At 46.5% G+C, this 21,182-nt stretch overlaps 1 protein-coding gene across 1 annotated transcript in view; it reads right to left on the bottom strand.

Moving 5' to 3' along the window:
• Positions 1–21,182, bottom strand: part of LOC112119094 (retinal-specific phospholipid-transporting ATPase ABCA4) — a 113,359-nt gene that overhangs the window by 15,729 nt on the left and 76,448 nt on the right. The window contains exons 29-37 of the mRNA XM_026655942.1: positions 20,937–21,035; positions 19,401–19,590; positions 18,761–18,855; positions 16,835–16,867; positions 11,915–12,020; positions 11,725–11,799; positions 10,283–10,452; positions 9,232–9,409; positions 7,006–7,121 (exon numbers count right to left, since the gene is read on the bottom strand). Of these exons, the coding sequence (XP_026511727.1) occupies positions 7,006–7,121; positions 9,232–9,409; positions 10,283–10,452; positions 11,725–11,799; positions 11,915–12,020; positions 16,835–16,867; positions 18,761–18,855; positions 19,401–19,590; positions 20,937–21,035 (1,062 nt within the window). The remainder of the gene's footprint in view (positions 1–7,005; positions 7,122–9,231; positions 9,410–10,282; positions 10,453–11,724; positions 11,800–11,914; positions 12,021–16,834; positions 16,868–18,760; positions 18,856–19,400; positions 19,591–20,936; positions 21,036–21,182) is intronic.

Genomic DNA, 21,182 nt, shown 5'->3' with positions numbered 1-21,182 from the left:
GTTGGACCAGCACAAGGGTCTCTGTGTAGTTGGTAGACCGGGACAGAAGCAGGAGCCAGGAGGCCCTGTTACAGAGTAACACAAGTTTCCAATTGTTTGTGTTCGCAGTAATGATTTAACTCAAATGCAATTACTGGCAATAAGTATGCTATTAGATCATATAGTAACACTTCAGTTTGCATGATAAAAGGGAGCATTGAGTGCTCTCTAATTACATGGTAGTCCTGGGCAGTGGGTGATCCCCTGCTTTGGAGAGGCTGGCCCCGTCCCTTCCTCCCGAGGCCCTGCCCCACACACACCGGAGCCCCAACCCCCCTTAACAGGAAGAGCCCTGAGGGCCCCCTACCCCCTGTGACCGGAGGACCCCCAGCCATATTGGGCCAAGCTGCCAGCCTGGCCCCAGCGCTGGCCCGAGTCCCCCTCCCCCAAGTGCAGGCCGAGCTGGTGCCCCCCCTCCCTCAGCCGAGCTGCCACCGCGCATCCCTCAGCCGAGCTGCCAGCCCCTCCGAGTGCTGGGCCACTGGTCCAGGCCGAGCGGAGCGCCGGCCCGGCCCCAGCACCATGTGTTCATGATTTCCCCCACTGTCTGGGCGTCTGGCCTCAGCCAGGGGGTGGCCTAGTCCATTAACTTTTGGGCAAATGCCCAGGGCTGCAACCCCCACGTCCACCTTGCTGACCGGAATGTCTGGCGATACTTCTCCACGGACAGCCCCACCTGATGTAGGATGGCTAGGGTTACCATATTTTGAGTGTCCAAAAAGAGGACACTCCACGGGCCCCAGCCACGCCCACGCCCCAACTCCGCCCCTTCCCCAAAGTCCCCGCCCCAACTCCGCCCCCTCCCCTGCTTCCCGCGAACATTTGATTCGCGGGAAGCCTGAAGCAGGCAGCAGGTAAGCTGGGGGGAGTGGGGGGAGGAGGCGCGGCCCAGTCTGGCCCCCCCAACGGAGCGGCTCCCTCCGGTGGCCGGCCCCGGTGTCTCCAGCCTGGCTCGGCTCGGGCCCTGGTGTGCTGGCCCCGGGCCAGCCCCTGGCCGAGCACCCTCGGCCCAGCACTGCCGGCCCCCGGCCCAGCACCCCCAGCCCAGCACCGCCCGGCCCGGCCGCCAGCCCTGGCCCGGACCCCGGCCCAGCACCCGGCGGCGCCGGATTTTCCCGGACATGTTCGGCTTTTTGGGATTTCCCCCCGGACGGCGATTTGAGTCCCAAAAAGCCGGACATGTCCGGGAAAATCCGGACGTATGGTAACCCTACACTGAAAGTTTGCTTTATGGACTTGGCGTAGAAATTAGTCACCAGGAGGTAATATGTCTCAATGAGGACCCCTTTAACCAAGAAGGAGTTGTCACCCTCCCTAGTCAGTCAGCCAGGTAATGCAAGGTTCTATTGTCTATCCTTGCCACATCACAGTACAGTCAATGGAAAACCATCAGAAACAATGAAACAATCAAACCACTTAAAGGTAGAAAAAAACCTCTGCATCCAAGTCAGGGTTCGCCCTGCCTGTGAACAGAAACAAAGGACTTTCTTCACTAAAACAGTGTGGGGAAAGACACTTTGGATCCATTCACTGTGGAAACCCTTAAAGGGCAGGGGGCTTTCATGAATATTTGGATACTGATTATTGAGAAACCAGCCAGCTCTGCAAAGTACTGAACTTTGGGGGAAATCTACTTTATTACACTGGTCTACAATTTTTGAGAAGTCGTCTGCTTCAGAGATAAAATGTGCTATTTATTATGTATTTTGATGTGCTGAATTCAAATATGACAATTAAAACAACTGATTGGCTACTGTTTCTAAGATATTTAAGTTTTTACATTTTATGTCTATGTATATTGTGTAGATAGTAGAGTTTTAATCATAAGTTGTAAACCTAGGTCTTTTCATGTGTTTATGGTTGCTTTACATGATAATATTTCACCTGTCCTGTTTATGTAACACTTTAAAAATCAGCAAAAGGGTTATATAAATAAAATTTATTATGAAACAAAAGGCAAAAAACTACTATGTACATAGTTTAGGCCTATTCAGTGTCTACTCAGCACTTCTTGGCTTGTCTCTTGTATTCATTAAATGGAGCATCTCTTGTCACTGTCCAGCAATAGTCTGCAAGCACTGATGGGCTCCATTTGCCCTGATAGCGTTTCTCCATTGTTGCAATGTCCTGGTGAAATCGCTCACCATGCTCGTCGCTCACTGCTCCGCAGTTCGGTGGAAAAAAATCTAGATGAGAGTGCAAAAAATGTATCTTTAGTGACATGTTGCAACCAAGGCTTTTGTATGCCTTGAGGAGATTTTCCACCAACAACCTGTAGTTGTCTGCCTTGTTGTTTCCGAGAAAATTTATTGCTACTAACTGGAAGGCATTCCATGCCGTCTTTTCCTTGCCATGCAGTGCATGGTCAAAAGCATCATCTCGAAGAAGTTCACGAATCTGAGGACCAATAAAGACACCTTCCTTTATCTTAGCTTCACTTAACCTTGGAAATTTTCCACGGAGGTACTTGAAAGCTGCTTGTGTTTTCTCAATGGCCTTGACAAAGTTCTTCATCAGACCCAGCTTGATGTGTAAGGGTGGTAACAAAATCTTCCTTGATTCAACAAGTGGTGGATGCTGAACACTTTTCTTCCCAGGCTCCAATGACTGTCGGAGTGGCCAATCTTTCTTGATGTAGTGGGAATCTCTTGCATGACCATCCCATTCGCAGAGAAAACAGCAGTACTTTGTGTATCCAGTCTGCAGACCAAGCAAGAGAGCAACAACCTTCAAATCGCCACAAAGCTGCCACTGATGTTGGTCATAGTTTATGCACCGCAAAAGTTGTTTCATGTTGTCATAGGTTTCCTTCATATGGACTGCATGACCAACTGGAATTGATGGCAAAACATTGCCATTATGCAGTAAAACAGCTTTAAGACTTGTCTTCGATGAATCAATGAACAGTCTCCACTCATCTGGATCGTGAACGATGTTGAGGGCTGCCATCACACCATCGATGTTGTTGCAGGCTACAAGATCACCTTCCACGAAGAAGAATGGGACAAGATCCTTTTGACGGTCATGGAACATGGAAACCCTAACATCACCTGCCAGGAGATTCCACTGCTGTAGGCTGGAGCCCAACAGCTCTGCCTTACTCTTGGGTAGTTCCAAATCCCTGACAAGGTCATTCAGTTCACCTTGTGTTATGAGGTATGGTTCAGAGGAGGAGGATGGGAGAAAATGGGGGTCCTGTGACATTGATGGTTCAGGACCAGAAGTTTCATCCTCTTCCTCGTCTGACTCAAGTGAGAATGATTCTGGTGCATCAGGAACCGGCAGTCCTTCTCCGTGGGGTACTGGGCGTATAGCTGATGGAATGTTTGGATAATGCACAGTCCACTTTTTCTTCTTTGACACACCTTTCCCAACTGGAGGCACCATGCAGAAGTAACAATTGCTGGTATGATCTGTTGGCTCTCTCCAAATCATTGGCACTGCAAAAGGCATAGATTTCCTTTTCCTGTTCAACCACTGGCGAAGATTTGTTGCACAAGTGTTGCAGCATATGTGTGGGGCCCACCTCTTGTCCTGATCTCCAATTTTGCAGCCAAAATAAAGGTGATAGGCTTTCTTAACCATAGTGGTTATACTGCGCTTTTGTGATGCAAAAGTCACTTCACCACAAACATAGCAGAAGTTATCTGCACTGTTCACACAAGTACGAGGCATCTCTGCTCACTTTGGCTAAACAGAAATGTGTCCCTTTGCAAAATCAAACACTGACAAATAAGAGAGCACGACACTGTATGATTTCTAGAGCTGATATAGGGCAATTTGTTCAGCAGAGTGATGTAAGCTTCGTTATGATTGCATCATCCATGACTTCTAGGAATAACATGATGCAATTCATATCATGTATGACGCAATACCAGCTTCAGATTGCATCATTCATTGTTTTGCCTAAAAAGCAAGTACTGTCCAAACCCAGTCATAGATTTATTCATAGATCCAGTCAAAGATGTATTTTAGTCATTTCTGGTTTAAATTGAGATCCCTTCCCTTTATAACTCACTTATCCTCCGCCATTCCCAAGTCAAGGGTCGTATATACTGACCCAATAGCATATCTTGAAAACTAGAGCCAATCAACAAATTTAAGCATCATTTTCGTTCTCAGTGACCCAGAATTAGTAAAGTTTGACTACATTTATTTCAGAAGCATTTTGGCTGTAGAGCAGTGTTATATTGGATAGGTAACTATTGATAAATGTAGCTCTAGCTTCCTGTTTTATATTGTAAACACTTGTTTCCCCCCCACTCTCTCTTGTTTCTAGTTCAATCTTTATTCTTTCTTAAACAAACCTACTTTTGTTTTATTATAAGTGCTCACAAGTGCTGTATGGTTTACAGGAGTGGTGGTTTAAGGACAAACTGGTAAATTGAGGTACACTGCACTTTTGGGTGCAGAGAATCTGGAATTTCTGGGAGTAGTCAATGTCAAGGGCTGGATATCACTGCAGAATGATTCAAAGGGATTTGGGGATTTGGGGTGCTGTTAACCTGCCTGGCAAAGGAAGGGCTGGCATAAGCCCAGGGGAGCGTGCCTGAGTAGCAGAAGGGATGACAGTGTTAGGGAGGAGAAAACATCCACTACCACACAAAAGACTCCTTCTTGTTAGAGATGGGGGTAAGAAGATGACTGAGGGCAGGTCTACACTTAAACTGCTGCATTGGTGCAGCTCCACCGATGCACATGCGCCGCTGTAGCACACGTGAAGATGCTCATGCCGACAGGAGAACTTCTCCCATCTGCATAGTTAATCCTTCCCCCCCCCCCCAAGAGGCAATAGCTGTGTCAATGGGAGAAGCTCTCCTGTTGAAATATCGTCTGTACAGGGGGATAGGTTGGTATAACTGCATTGCTCAGGGGGTGTGGATTTTTCACACCCCTGAGTGATACAGATCTGTAGAGTAGACCTGGCCTCAGAGCCCTGAGCACCCAAAGAACTGTCACACTATATCGGGTGTTGATTCAGCCGCACAACAACAGTATGCTTCTTGAACATACTGATAATGTTGGGCAGCAAACAGTCTGACAAGGAGAAGCTGCAGTGACAACAGTGCTGAATTCCTCCAAACGGTGTCATACATTTCTGGTATGTACAAACTGGGGGCTAAGTAGATGACACAATTTCACAACCAAGTTTCACAACAAACTTCACAATTTGCTGCTAAAAGAAAATCACAAGATGATGCAGTGAGGATCGTGCACTAGCTCTTGCCTCTGAAGACCTATTTAAAACCTGGCTGTGGTCACAAGTGGAAATTTAAAATGACTCACATGGGATGCTTTTTGGCAAACATTTCTTCATTTTTACAGATGCTTTTAAAATAACAGAAACACACTCCTTTTAATATAGTACATTCTTATGCCTGTAAAATTCCTCTGACTATTCTGATTAAATGCTTTTAGGTGTCTTTAGCTAGTGACCTCACTTCTTAGTGATTGCACTATTGTAACTTTGAAAAAGCATGGGGAAGTGACTAGAAATAAAACAGTAGCAGTCACTTATATAACATTTTTCATCTTCAAGTACTTTGCAGACACTAAATGATGCTCAGCAGTTGCAAATTGCCTTCCATCCAAAGTGCTTGACAAACTTTAGGGCATTAAAGGTGACCTCTAAAGAAAAAGCAAAATTGGATTTCTGCCCATTCTAGGCTCCTTTGTGGTTTATAAAGAGGGCCTGGAAGGCCCTGTGTTTAAAGATAAAAAGCTGCTTGTTGTTTTACATTAGTAATTCAGATCTTGTCTGATCTATTTTATGTAGAGGACACTATGGACAGCTGCAGAACTAGTAGGACTGTGATGTTAAAAGTGAACCCTGACTAACTGAGAGGGGAAGTGAATTGTATTCAGTCTTGTAAAAAATCTTTTTGCCAACACTTATTTAACTGAATTGTTTAAACGGCTGGAAGAAATGGTCTGTTTGTTAAAGATTGAATACATTCCATCCCTTCAGTTAGAGGCTGAAAAATTTGACACTAGATATTTAAGATTGCCAACAAGTACCTCAGCTAAACCTCAGGAAACAAGATCTGATATTTCTGGCATTTCTAGGGGTAAAAAACAAACAAAATATGTGGGTTTAAAAAAAACAAACCCAAACATTTAGACCTTTATCCATCAGAAGGCAGCAGAACAACACACAAGTCCAATTTCACCTTTAAGACTCTGAACACCTCTGTGAGGTAGGTAAACATTAGTACACCCATTTCGCAGCATATGGCAGAACTGGGGAACAAAATCCTTGCGTCAGCCTACAATTGTAGCCTTTCTGTGTCTCTTTAGTACCTAGCTCTTATACAGGACTTTTCATCCATAGAGCTCAAAGCACTTTACAAAGGAGGGTCAGTATACTTATGCATTTTACAGATAGATAAACCAAGGCACAGAGAGATGAAATGTTCACCAATTTCACCCTAGTGAACAGAGCAACTATTATGCCTGGATTTTTTGAGTACCAGTTCAGTACTCTACCCACTAAGCTATACTGCCTCCTTTGTCTTTGTCTGTGGTTGCACAGTGTCTAGCAAAATGGAGCCCCAATTCGGATGGGGACCTTTGTGCCCTACTATAATAATGACTATTACTAATAATTAGCCATAAAAAGTTCCTTCCCTCCAAATCCTGTCCAGCCCAATTGGCTAGTTAATTAAGTCTCAAAACATCCCTGTGAGATAGTAAATAAATATAATGTCCTGGCTTTACAGATGGGAAAACTGAGGCAGAAGGGTTAAGTGTCTTGCTCACGGCCATACAGTGAGTTGTTGTTGGAGCTGGGATTAGAACCAAGGAGTTCCTGGTTCCCGGTGCTCTGTTGTGCCCACTAGATTATACCTCTTTAAAACTAGACACTCACTACCAAGCTAAGCAACCTGAAATTTGTTTCTAACATGAAAATAAAGATCACTGCCTGCTTAATGGACTCTACATGAATAAACTGCGTGGAAGACTTACCCATACAGAAGTAGCAATGCAATAAGTACAGGGAGATTGCTTGGAGACGTGTACGCTTTCTTTTCGAATCCAATGAATATACCCACAACCATACCAGCACTCACTGTGTAATTCACCTGTCACAGCAAAGGAAGAAGTGTGATGTGTAAGCCCTGTAGAGCTGCAAACATTCCCAGACCTACTGGTCTGCTCCAAAATGGTTTTAAATTGACGGGCATTGGAAATAATGGGTTAGATCATGCTTTTAGCTGGCAGGCAGCCCATCAGAAGGGGCAGTTTGTAAGTGATCTGCATGGCGGCACCATGCCTCAAAGAGGCACAACTCCTCCTCCCCAGTTGTCCATGGTATTGGTGTGTGGAGAAGAGAAGTACTTTGCAACAGCTCTTTCTGTGGCCATGTGTACGCTACAAAATTAAGTTGACTTAGGTTAAGTCGACCTACAGCCACTGCAGTAATTAAATCGGCTCTGTGTGTCCACTCTATGCTCCTTCCATCGGCAGTGCACGTCCTCACCAGGAGTGCCTATACCGACTGACGTGGGGTATTGTGGGAGCTGACAGCCGGAGCCCCACAGGTCGATGTACTTATGTCAACGCAGTGTCCGTGTGGACACTGTATTGTTTACATTGTCTGTTGCTGCCTTTGACAGCCAGGCGGAGGGACTCTGGCCGTAACCCCCAGGGCAGCGGGGCTCCTCTGTAGGGTAGACCAGGCCCGAGAGACCCTCATTCCTACTCATGCGCCCTCATGTCTGTGTTTGGACAGGGACACAATGTAACCCAATGCAAAGTACAAGAATTCCTCAGGATTCCCTAACAATCCCTTGCTTGGTTTCCTTATCTTCCTACATAGCAGGTTCCTAGGACACTAAATTTGTCCAGGGTGGTGGTGATGTCATGCTATTTGGGGAACAACAGAAATCTAACTGCACTTCATAGATTTATATTTCCAGCCTGGGCTGGCAGGATGAGGACTGTAAACTCTAACGTATGTAACAGATACATATATGTAAGGTATTGGGGCAATAGAAACACAGATAAATCAGATTAAAAGAACAGTTCTTGTTGGCCTCACTCCACTAAGTTGAACTGCTGCTATATACAGATAGGAGGATAAAGTGACAGCAAGCTCAGCCATTCCCCTGCCCAATATTTATGTTTATTACTTTAGTAATACTATATGACCAGAATGATCAAAGGTTCATTAGCCACAGGGAAAGGCATTTTTATAGCATAAGAAGCACTAGCTAATATGTCTAGAACATTCTTCCAAGTGTTACGACAAACAACTCTACTCGCAATTATTTTAAAAGTTGATGGAACGCTAGCATGACTGTCTGTTTCAGTATGGTGTACAAAATCCAGACCATCTACTTTTCCCCCCTCATACACTAAATTACTGCCCTCTACACCTTCCTGTGAGGTCCTACCTGAACCCCTGAGGATCCCTTCAATTGCTCATGTTTTACACACCCTGTGGTCCCAATCCTAATGTACTCTCTTCTTTTTAAATGAGTAGGGCTGGAACAGGGCTACTTCTGGAGTCCACTATCACTTAAGCCTGAATTACACTTAAAAATTGGATCCACCTAGCTGTGTTGCTCGGGGCTGTAAAAAATTTCTCACCCTGACTGCTGTAGTTAAGTTGCCCCTAACTCCTGGTGTAGACATGGCTAGACTGATGGAAGAATCCTTCCAACGACCTAGCTACCACCTCTTGGAGAGCTGGATTAACTACATCGATGGAAAATACCCTTCCATCAATGTTGGAAGCATCTATACTATGGTACTACAGTGGCACAGCTGCAGCAGTGTAGACATAGCCTAAGTCAGTCAGAGAAGTTGTTCCCTCCTGGCCTGGGAAGTGAAAGCCAGGCGCACAGCACAGCTGTAAACTAGCCCAGGTGACTGCGTTATTCTATATTGCAACAATACAATATAATGATATGTACAGCAAGATACAATTGTATGCACTGGAAATCCATGAGGTTAGATCACTTCTGGCTTCATCAGCTGAACAACGAACCGTGCATCGGACTTGATTTAGTCATTTGAAATGAATTAGGAACCAGTAAGGTGCTTACTACAAGCTACCCAGGAAATGTTTTAAGAAATGAATAGTTTGCTGTGCTTGGGATCTACCTCACTAAACAGGTCTACAAGTTCCAAGCTAAACCAAACGCAGGAATAGCTCCAGACAAAGTGCTCCAACTAGCAGTCACTCACTATGTCCCAAATGAAATTGGTTAGCCAGTAAACAGCAGGGCTAACACCACTGACAAATTGGAGGTGCTTGGCCTTTGTCACCCGTTCTTGGATCAGATACAAAACAAAACTGGCCGGGATGAAGGACATGGCAAAAATCACACAGATGGCGACAACAGCATCCACCGAAGTGGTCAGCCTGCAACAAAGCAGAGGAGGGAGGACCATATGAGCAAGAGTGAAAGTAATTCACAATGCCACTAGAGAGCTCTGAGCCAGCACAACCCATACTAGCTAACACCATCAGGAAATCCTTGAAAACTACAGGCCGTTTTAACATCCAGCCGTAACAAAGGTATTTTGTAAATCAAGGATTATTCAGACGTTGGGAATTTGTTAGTATATTCTGTGGTGTTAAGTTCAGGGTTGTAACTAACAAGTACACACACAGATCAATCTGTTCCCTGAACACCCACATGACACTCACTCCCTTCAAGGCAGCAGGGCTGTTACAGACAGTACTGTCACTCAGGTGCAGCCAGACAGAGACATTCAGCAATGTGGGTTAATAAAAGACCCAATACAAGGAATATGCACAGCTGTGAAAATGCCATGGTGTGAGAGCTCCTTGGGCTGGGGACCATGTTTGACTGTGTGTCTTGTATAGCACCAAGTACCTGTGGGCACCTAAGAGCCAAATTATGATGCCTTTACTCTGGCTTTTCTGATACATGGCACAGGTGTGTCTACACCCATAGTTATGTTACCAATGGAGATAGCCTGTAGGTGGGATGGGAGAGTCTCTCTGCAAGGAACAGTAATGAGCTAATCTCACAGGCAAAGAACACAGAAGAGATTTTATACCTAACTTCTGACTATGATAATTGATATTGAAGAAAAGGGTCCCTGTGCAAATGGCACATAAAAACATACGCCCTGAATTAAAGTATACCACTCAAGCTTCATCGTGGTGTTTGAGCTCTCAGGGAGGAAGCGGGGGGTGGGAATAGGCTGAATGGAGAGGAAGAGAAATAAATGTGTGAAAGGATCCAGGGAAACAACTGCAGCTTACACAGTGACTTCTGAGAGCTGCTCCTTGGTGAGGTTCAGAGGATGATTTATTGCAGTGATCCCATATTCCTCAGGAGCTTGGCCTTGCCGCAGATTGGCTCTCAGGACTGCATTGTTGGCTACATTGAGAAAGCTTACCATGGCGTGCCAGCCTTTATTGTTAAACCACACCTATGAGAGCCAGAAAGCAAAAGAGTATTAAGCAGCCTGCACTACTAACACAGAGCAGCAGGAGGCCACATGGCTGCCTTTTGTTTACTTCTCCGATGGGAAATGTCAGCAGGACGTGCACAGCTCTGAGGGTTTGTTAGATACCTGAAGTGACCCAGCAGGGGGCGCCCACACACTGTATTTTAGGGAGATCATTCCAAAACAGTGTTTTTTAAACAGCTTTCCAACAATGGGGCAATGGATTTTACAAAGTCACCTTTCTAACACCTGAAAGATATTCTTCAAAAGTGTATAGACTGGCAACAGGATAACAAAATAGAAAACTACTACGTTAAACATCACTTTGAATGTATCAGTGTGTCCAGTATAATTACTTATAAGAAACAGACATTACAGAGTCAAGGTGGGTGAGGTAATATCTTTTATTGGACCAACTTCTGTTGGTGAGACACACAAGCTTTTGAGCTTACACAGAGCTCTTCTTCAGATCTGGGAAACTTACTCAGAGCAGTGGCATTGGAACAATTTTTATAGTGGGGGTGCTGAAACCTGTATATGATGGAAACCATTTAAAACCAGGGGGTGCTGCCGCACACCTAATTCCAGCACCCCTGACTCAGGGCATGTCTACACTTACAGTGCTACAGCAGGGCAGTGCAGTGAAGACGCTCTATGCCGACGGAGAGAGCTCTCCTGTCAGCATTAAAAAACCACCTCCATGAGCAGCAGAAGCTATGTTCACAGGAGCAGCTCTCCTGCTACATAGCGCTGTGCACACTCGCATCGTACACACTAGCGCTTATGCTGCTGTAACTTGTGTCTCTTGGGGGGTGGAATATTCATAGCCTCAGAGTGTCACAGCTTAATACAAGGTGGATTAGGTTGTTTAGCTTAAGTAGTTAGCATGTATTTCAAGGCACCATTCAAGGTGAAGAGGTCCCTGGAAATATGTATTAACTACTTATGCTAAACAACCTGTTCAACTTTGTAGTTAGCTGTGACACTCTGAATAAATACATTTCCCCGACCTGAAGAAGAGCTCTGTATAAGCTTGAAAGCTTGTCTCTCTTAGCAACAGAAGTTGGTCCAATAAAAAATATTACCTCACCCACCCTGTCTCTCTAATATCCTAGAACCGACACAACTACAACACTGCATACCTAATGGACATAACATTTAAACTCTCTTTTTAGCTACGGACAACAATGTTCTTACAGATTGGAATCTGGCTCTAAAACAGCAGTGTGTTTCTAGACTATCCTCCCCACATACCTTAATGTTGTCTTCAGTTTCCATGTATTTAAGGAAATTAGACATTTCTTTAGCAACAGACATTGAGGCTTGACCCTAAAAGTCAAGAAAACAAAGTCTAAAATCAGCCAGCAGAATGGGATTTTGGTGCTACATATTTGCAACATTTGCTTGCTGCATTTTAATAAACAGACAAAACATTCCTGCTTACCCCTGTTATATTCATCATTTGGCCAAGGTCTCTCAAAAAATCAACAATTTGATCTCCAGTGACATGAAGGACTGGGAGTTTTCCTCCAATGGAAATTCCTCCATACCTGGCAGAAGAGCATACTCGTATCAATCACTTATATTATATATCCAAATCTCTCTAATGAACAGAAATACTAAAAGCTGCCTTAGTAAATGTTTGCTTTAGATACATAATTTATGTGCAACAGTCTCCATTCGCTAACAAACCACGTAGCTCTTAGAGGTTTTGCAAGTATGTCTACACTGACAGAGTTAAATTGCCGGCAGTTACAGTGCCGCTCAGAGAGCGCTGAACGGAAACCGTTGTTGTGTGTTCACACTGTCAGCTGACCTACACAATAGTGTGTTCACACTTGCGGCACTTGCATTGGTATTCGGAGAGGTGGACTCTTGGCAGCTATACCACAGAGCATCTCTTCCTCTTCTGCTGCTAAGAGTTGTGGGAAGGCGGAGGGAGTCCTGGGGCATCCTGGGTCCTGTCCCAATGTCCCATGATTCATTGCTTCGCATCCCAGCTATCCCTGTGCTTCCGTCTGCATTTGACGCCATCTTTCAACGGTTTGTGTATTGTGCGCCCTGCCTCTTTCGGGCGGCAGGAATGGATCCCGAGCTGCTGACCAGTATGCTCCTCGCTCTGACCAACACATCATGAGTGGCAGTGGAATTATTCCTTAAACTACAAAGGCAAGAGGAGTGTGACATTGATCTCGCCACGCATGGTAGCTACGACACAAGATTGCTTGTGGCATTCACGGAGGTGCTGACCACAGTGGAACGCCGTTTTTGGGCTCGGGAAACAAGCACTGAGTGGTGGGATCACATCATCTGGGATGCATGTCTGGAATGACGAGCAGTGGCTGCAGAACTTTTGGATGAGGAAAGCCACATTCGTGGGACTGTGTGATGAGCTCGCCCTAGCCCTGCGGCACAAGGACACGAGAATGAGAGTTGTCCTGTCGTTGGAGAAGCGCATGGCAATTGCACAGTGAAAGCTGGCTACTCCAGACTGCTACCGATTGGTCGCTAACCAGTTCGGAGTGGGAAAGTCAACTGTTGGACTCGTGTTGACGGAAGCGTACATGGCCATTAATCGCATCCTGCTCCCAAAGACCGTGACTCTGGGCAACGTGCTTGACATTGTGGATGGTTTTGCATAAATGGGCTTCCCTAACTGCGGAGGGGCGATAGATGGCACACATAATTCCAGTTCTGGCACCAGACCACCTAGCCACCGAGTACATTAATTGCAAGAAGTATTTCTCAATGGTTCTCCAGGCGCTTGTGGATCACCGTGGGTGTTTCCACAGACATTAACACAGGCTGGTCTGGAAAGGTGCATGACGCATGCATCTTTCAGAACACTGGCCTCTTCAGGAAGCTAAAAGCAGGGACTTTCTTCCCAGACCAGAACATCACCATAGGGGAAGTCGAAATGCCCATTGTGATCCTGGGAGACCCTGCCTACCCCTTAATGCCACAGCTTATGAAGCCATACACAGGGAACCTTGACAGCAGCAAGGAGCGGTTCAATAACAGGCTGAGCAAGTGCAGAATGACTGTGGAGTGTGCTTTTAGCTGTTTAAAGGTCTGATGGCACTGCCTATATGGGAGGCTGGACCTGGCCGATGACAATATTCCTATGCTTATAACTGTGTGCTGTAGGTTCCATAATATTTGTGACGAGAAGGATGAAAGCTTCACTCAGGGCTGGACCGCTGAGGCTCAGTGCCTGGAGGCTGAATATGAACAGCCAAAGACCAGGGCTATTAGAGGGGCGCAGCGCGGGGCCATAAGGATCAGGGATGCCTTGAGGCAGCAATTTGAAGCTGAAGACACTAATATTTGTTGCTATGCTCAGGAGTGCAGTGCTTGTAATGCTAGGAGGTGATTGTGATTGGTGCAGACGATGCACTATGAAGGTTTAAGAAAATGTCCTGTTGCTTTGCAGGGCTCTGTTTGCTTTCAACTAATGGAATGAGATTGCTTTCAAACCAAAACAATTCTTTTATTACAAAACAACAACCGGAGGAGAGAGACAAACAAAAAAAAACACTTCAGCACTGTGGGGGATGGTGGGAAGAGAGGGTCCTAGGAGGAGGTGGGGTTCCGGGATGGTTAAAGATTTGTGTATGTCCAGGTATCATATGCAACCTTGTGCTTTGGAGTACAGTGCAGTGGATACTGTACTTCAGCAGGGCTAAACTGCAGAGGGACGGGTGTTGAGTGCAGTGGGTACTGGGAGTCCGCAGGGCTGGACTGTGATGGGGCAGGAGTGGAATGCAGCCGGTAGAGACTGGAGCCAGGAGGTTGATAACAGCGTGTTGGCGGTGTCTGGGGGGGCGCATGGGAAAGAGTTTCGTGACCGACTGCAGGAGAGGGCAGGCGCGGAGCTGCTTGGTTTGCAGTGCTAGTAGCGGCTGGAGCATGTCCACTTGGACCTCTATAATGTTTAAGAGCTGCTCCGTGACTTCATTCTGGCATGCTGCATTCTCCTTTCGGTCCCTCTTCTTGCTGTCTCGCAACTCCTTCAGTTCTTGTTTTTTGGCCGCGTAGCGCATCATAACATCCCGCAGAAAGTCCTCTTTAGTTCTTCTTGGCCGCTTTCTAATTCTGTGCAGCCGTTCAGCCCACGATAACAAAGAGGGAGGCTGGGCTCTCAGGGTCATCTCTGTGAAGTTAAAATGCGATATTTTACAGAAGCAGTATTGTTTGCCACACAGAGACCACTGATTCAGTGATTTAAAACACAGCCACTATTCACACACCTATCACTAACCGGCTGCCCCCGAAAATGGTGAGTAACTGCAGGGGAAATCAGTGTTCCAGGACCGTACAGTACACTGTGCACGTGGCGCTTGGGGACAGCCAGCACTGGGGGGGGGGGCCTTATAATCATTACTGTCCCCACATTTTCCACAGGCTGTGTTCATATGGAAGATATCTCGCTGCTGAGGCTGAGCAGATAATCAAGGGAGGGTCTTCTCCAAGACTGCGGCTTCCACCCTGGCTCTTATGTGGCTTGCCTGTGTGCAGCAATGGTCCTCCCCCGTCCCCCGCCCAGTGACGGCAGAGTGGCATGGGAAAGTTACCCTTAATGGGGCAAGAAACAGCAGCTCTGCCAAAGAACTTGCGGCAGCGGATTGCCCAGTATCTCCATGAGAGTTTCATGGAGATCTCTGAGGCAGATTTCCATGAAGTGAAGCAGTCAATCAACACCCTATTCCGCTGCTCAGACTAGGCATGTGATGGTACGCGCATCATACAGACACAAGCCTGCTTTCTGCAACCCTCCTGACCCCAACAACTCGCTTCAGCGATTCCCAAAATCAAAGCCACTTACCAGGGGCCTCCTCTCCTGTTTGTGCTTTGCCAAGCTCCGACAGCTGTGACTGGCTAGCCTCCTCTGGGGTAGAAAAGAGCTCCTGGCTGCATCCTCTGCCTCTGGGTCCCCCTCCCCTTCCACATCCTTGTCCAAGATTTCCTCCTCCTGGCTCGGTCCACTCTCGACTGGCACGCGAGCCACCAAAGTATCCACAGAGGTCTTCGCAATGGAGGTGGGGTTGCCACCGAGTATCACATCCAGCTCTTTGGAGAACTGGCAGCTCATGGGCACAGCATCAGAGCAGTGGTTTGCCTCCTGCCCCTTGTGGTAGGCGTTCCGCAGCTCCTTCACTTTGACCCTGCACTGCAGTGTGTCCCGGTCATGGCCCCTTTCTGTCATGCTTCGTGAAATCTGTCCATAGGTATCACAATTCCTATGGCTGGAGCGCAGCTGGGACAGGACAGCCTCCTCTCCCCAAATGCTGATGAGGTCCAGCAGCTCGGCATTGCTCCAAGTGGGGGATTGCCTGGTGCGTGGAGCAGGTATGGTGACCTGGAAAGATGCGCTGGGACTACTGCATGTGTCACCAAGCAAATAGGAAGGGGGCTTTCAAAATTCCCAAGGAATTTAAGGGGTGGGGCTCACAGTTGGTCACCTGAGGGCAGGGCTGTAGGGTTCAAACCGATGACCAGAGAGGGACACCTCCCCGAGGTCAATCGCAGCACTGTAATAAACCAGGGTGTCTACACTGGCACCGCGGCGCTGAAGCCCCGGCGCAGAAAGCTGTACGCCTCTCGTTGGGGTGGTTTTTTTACAGCACTGCAGCTGCGCAGTTTCTGCGCACCAAGTGGCTTGGCAGTGTGTACACCTCAGGAGTTACAGCGCTCAAAGCGGCTTTACTGCGCAGAAACTTACCAGTGTAGATAAAACCATATTGATTTTAAAGTGATGGGATTATTCTAACAAACACAGTTAAAAAAGGATAGTGATTTGGACCTTGTGAAATCTACAGATCAAAACAATTTACAATCTTGACCATTTCAATTCTGGCTCCTCCCCTTTTCTTAGACATCATAACCCAACTGCATGGATACCTGAAGCACCTGATTACCTACTGTTTTCTTAACACCTCATTAATACTTAGTGCAAGGGAGCATCTCAAGCATTCATGAGGTGTTAATGAGAGAAACAATAGGTGGATAGGATGAGAAAAAGTCAGAGCAGGGAAATGGAATGGGAACACTGAGTCAGAGACATGAGATTACAGCTGACCTGGGAGAAAATGAAGCTGGTGCTGGTTTCATTGTGTGCCTTGGGCCTTCACAGCTGCTGGGGACAGCTCCAGTTAAATACAATAATGCGGCTGTCAATTCCCCAATGACCTCCATCCCTATCTCACGCAGCATACTAGTTTCTGTAGCCACCCCTTTGTCTTACCCTATGCTATCTGCCACAATTCACCTCTCCCATTCAGGGAAACATTTTTAGGTTCCAAAGTTAAACAGAAAATCACTGCTTTGTTTATTTACCACTGTAGTTGATAAAACAGTTTCCTACCTTTGCTCATTAACCCAGTATTTACTCTTCAAACTGCAACAGAAAAGGAGATTATGAAGTGTTTCAGATCAAACTAAGGGCACGTCTACACTGCATTTTGGAGGGAGCGAGAGGGAGCCTCTCAGCCTGGCTGACTGACTCCGGCTAGCAGGGCTTGCACTAGTGCTCTAAAAACAGCTGTACAGACAGCGCCTTGAAGCTGCGGCTGGGGCTGGAGCCTGGGGAGAGGGACAGGCTTCAGAGCCCGAGGTCCAGCTCGTGTTGCATCTTCAAAGCTCTGTCTGTTCAGCTATTTCTAGAGCACTTAGCATGAGCTCCATTAGCCCCAGTCTGTTGACCGGTGCTGGGAGGCTTGTTCCAAAACGTTGCGGACACATACCCTAAATGGCTTGCTCTGGCTCAGATGAACATTAAGCATGTACTTAAGCGCTCTGCTGAACTGAGGCCTCTACAGGCATACTGAGTGTTGATGACACGGAGATGGGGATTTATCATCAGGAGTCCATAAAGTTTCTGGAGTGGGCTTTTTGCTTTTTTATTGCTGCCACGCTTCCTACCAGGATAAGGGCCAGAAGAGAGAAGAATTGAGACAGAGCATCTCCAAATTAAGCAGAGGTGAGCAAAAGATTTGTAAGGTCACACACAGCGGTGCTGTTCTAGCTCTGTCTTGAATCAACATCAAAATGGTTTATACCAACACATCACAAGAGTTCATGGTGTCTCCTAAGGAGGGTAGGTGCTAGTGAGAAAACAATACCTTAGGATAGTTAACCTCCAGGACATTTCAAGCAGTGCAGCGAGTACTGGAAAGGTAGCACAGACTGAACTCGGATCTTGGGGTATGTCTGTGCCGCAATAAGAGACTTGCGGCACGACTGCAGCTGGCCTGCGTCAGCTGATTCAAGCTCATGGGGCTCAGTCTGTGGCACTATAAAAACTGCAGTGTAGATATTTGGGCTCGGAGTGAACAGTTACACTGCAATTTTTAGCCTCACAGTCTGAGCCCCATGAGCCCAACTCAGCTGACTCAGGCTCTGACATTCAGTGCCGCAGGTTTTTTATTGCAGTGTAGACATATCCTTGGAGTCAGGTACTCTTGGGTTATGTCTACACTGCAATGTAAGCCCAGGGTTAGTAGAACTCAAGTTAGCAGACCCTGGGTTTGTTAACCTAGGGCTTAAGTGTCTACACTCATTCATAACCCCAGGTTAGGAACTGTTGAACCCTGGGTCTCCAGCGTCTACACTACATTATGTGGGTCCGAGTCCAACCACCCATATCCCATGTCTTCCTAGTGCCCTCCCAAAATGTGATCACTCTACCCCTTTGTTTGTGGTGCAGTGTGGGAAAACTTGACTGTCCAGAGGACAAAAAAAAGTCAGAGGACGTCAAGAGCACAAGTCCAGTGGGGCTGAGTCCACACTGCAAAGCAATAGAGCTTGAACCCTGGATCCTGGCTTGACTCAGGCTTGGACCTTCCACCCCCATGGTATCCTGGGATCTGGGTTAGCACGATGTGTGTGTAGATGGAAAGGGGTAGGGGGGTAGATTTGAGCTTGAGTTTGAAAGGCTTACACTGCAGTGTATATGTACCCTTGAAGTCTAAGGCCAGATCTGCCTCTAGGGGCTTGTCCACACACAAAAGTTGTGCTGCTCTGGCCATACAGGTATAGTTAAAGCACTACAAGCTGCTTAGGGTGGATGCAGTTATATTGGTATACAAGTGCTTATATTGGTACAGTTTAATCCCACCCAGGAAGGATAGTAATCCTTACCCACCTCCCAGGGCTGGTGAGGGTTAATGTCTGTACACTGTGAGCAAATAAAGTGCTATGTCATATTACTGCTACTGAAGATATCATAAATGTGTATTCTATGTGGAATGTGACAAGCAAATAGAAACCTCTCAGCGAGAATGATCCCTACCTTTCTCTGATCAGACTGGGATAAGTTTTCACCAGGAAATCAGAAATGTTTCTGTGGGTGAGATCTTGAAGAATTTCTGTGCTGCGCTGCACGCTCTGAGAGGCAAAGAAAATCCAACCAGTTACAGCAAACCAACCAGTTACAGTCCCTAAACCCATCAAGTGGGTGTTTGTCCGTAAAAACCACACAGTTGGTTTCAGTTCACAGGATCTCACCTGAAAAGTAACTTTTATCCACCTTTGATTTGTGTGGATCCCCAACACCATTGAAACCAAAAAGTTCCACCTGGGTTTGAGTCAAGTCTGTGCTTCACTGGGTTTGAGTGGAAATCATGTGAAAGTTCCACAGAAGTCTGCAAGGCTTGAAACAAGCCATCCTGGATTCACTCTGAAACTTTACCTGCTTGCTAACTCTATCCAGTCATCCAGAATCCAGGCTCAGACCAGGAGAAAATGTATTTCCCATCTCTTCCATACCCAGCAGTTTTGTTTATTAAATGATTCTCACACACACACACATATTTTGCTTTATAAGCACTTTCTTCCCTACAAATACAGACAGCGTAGTTTATTTATCACATTATCCCATCCCCCCACTGACTGGGGCTACTTTAGAGGCGTACGTGGCCGTTGCATAGTACCTGTGGGGGAGGAAGGCCTCCAGCTCCCGCGGGGCATTCCGGGAGCATAGTGAGCTTCTTGCGAGTGCTGCACTTGCAGGAGGGAGAAGGGTCATCAGGGCTCCATTTGTGGGTCAGAAACAGGTTGGTGATGTTAGGAGGAATAGGTGGTATGCTCCAGGCAGTTGACATATTACTGCATGGGTAGTCCCTGTACAGAGGAACACAGTATCTCTTAACAGTGCCGTCACATAGCTCACCAGAGCTCATAAACACATGAAAAAATGCTGCTGTAGTTGAGATGTTTGCTCCTTTTGCATTCCCCACCCCCACAGTGTGTCATTACCAATGAGAAGAGTGTCAGAGAACCTCAGAGTGCTTGATAAACACCCGTGACTCAAACACCACACCTGTGAGGTTATTGTCCCCATTTTGCAGACAGGGAAACGAGGAACAGTGAGGTTAAGTGATTTGCCCATTGGCACACATTAAGTCTGTGGCAGAGCCAAGATTTTAACCCTTTTCTCCTAGCTCTCTATTCTGAGACCATCCTTCCTCTCTCATCACACTGTACCTTCCCATCCATCCTCAATGCTTAGAGCTGCATCTTGTTCTCATTTAGGCCATACCTACATCACAGGGACCATAGCGGCTTAACCATGGCCCTGTAGCTAGGCAGCCTACAGCAGCGGAAGGGGGAGGAACATCAACTCCCCAAATGATGGTAGTTAGGTCAACAGAAGCATTCTTCTGTCAGCCAAGCTGCGTCTCCACCAGAGGATAGGTCAGCACAGCTACAGCATGCAGGGGTGTGGATTTTTCAGATCTCCTTAACACAGCTGCTATATTGACCTTAAGTCCTGCTACATTATATAGAGGAAAGGAGATGAAACAGGAGCCACCGATGGGCTGGCAACATCCAGAGGAGAAAGGAATCAGGAGTGGGGCAGCAGGAATCAGGAGTGGGGCAGCAGTGAGGGGGTGTAGGCAACAGGGACACATATGCAGGGGTGTAGGAGGAAGAACAGAAAGGGTGGGAGAGGGAGAAGAATTTAAGAGCCAAGGCACAGCGTGTGACTGACATTTTTATCAGAGCAAACAGTTAAAAATTACCAGTTATTTCCCTAATAGTTACTTTTCCACTTAAGTAATTGCTGTAGCCATGGGGATAACATGCTATTGTGAAGGAGAGCCTGAGGGAAAAGGCTCTAGGCCATGGAAAATTGGAGGGGGGCAGGCCATGGAAAATAGGAAGGGAGATCTGGAAATTCTGGCTTTATTTTATTGCTCTACAAATGGAAATGTTCATGTTTAATTCTTCATGCATATGACTGAGGTTCTACATGGAATTGCCTTTGCTGTCTTCTATCTATAAATATATAACTTAGCCTGACTGCATTATTTTCTCACTATTTGTTGTCATCTCCAAACATCAGTGCCTGCACGTGTTTCAGTGAAAAGCTAGCCCACATCACTCTCAGTGTGGTATCCGCATCCCACTGGTTATATCTTACAAGAGATGATTTCTACTTCAAGAGAGAATATCCAGTGACTTACCGAAGAGGCTCTTCCTTCATGCAGCGATTTCCAAATCCTGGCTTATTCAAGAAGGCATCAGTGAAGGAAACCATCTGCTCACTCCCAGGCCGCTCATTGCTAAGGAGATTGCACAAGATTTGCTGTATAAAAACCTGTCAGACTACAGAAGTAGAATACACAAAACCAGCTGGTGACAGCATCACACAGGTAAACACATAGCTTCATCTAGGCAGAGTCCCCTCAGGTGCCGATAATCTAGTCTCT

This window comes from Terrapene carolina, unplaced genomic scaffold (genome assembly GCF_002925995.2).
Source record: "Terrapene carolina triunguis isolate 2854851 unplaced genomic scaffold, T_m_triunguis-2.0 Scaffold211, whole genome shotgun sequence".
Lineage (NCBI taxonomy): Eukaryota > Metazoa > Chordata > Testudines > Emydidae > Terrapene > Terrapene triunguis.
This window is presented reverse-complemented; position numbering and strand designations above follow the sequence as displayed.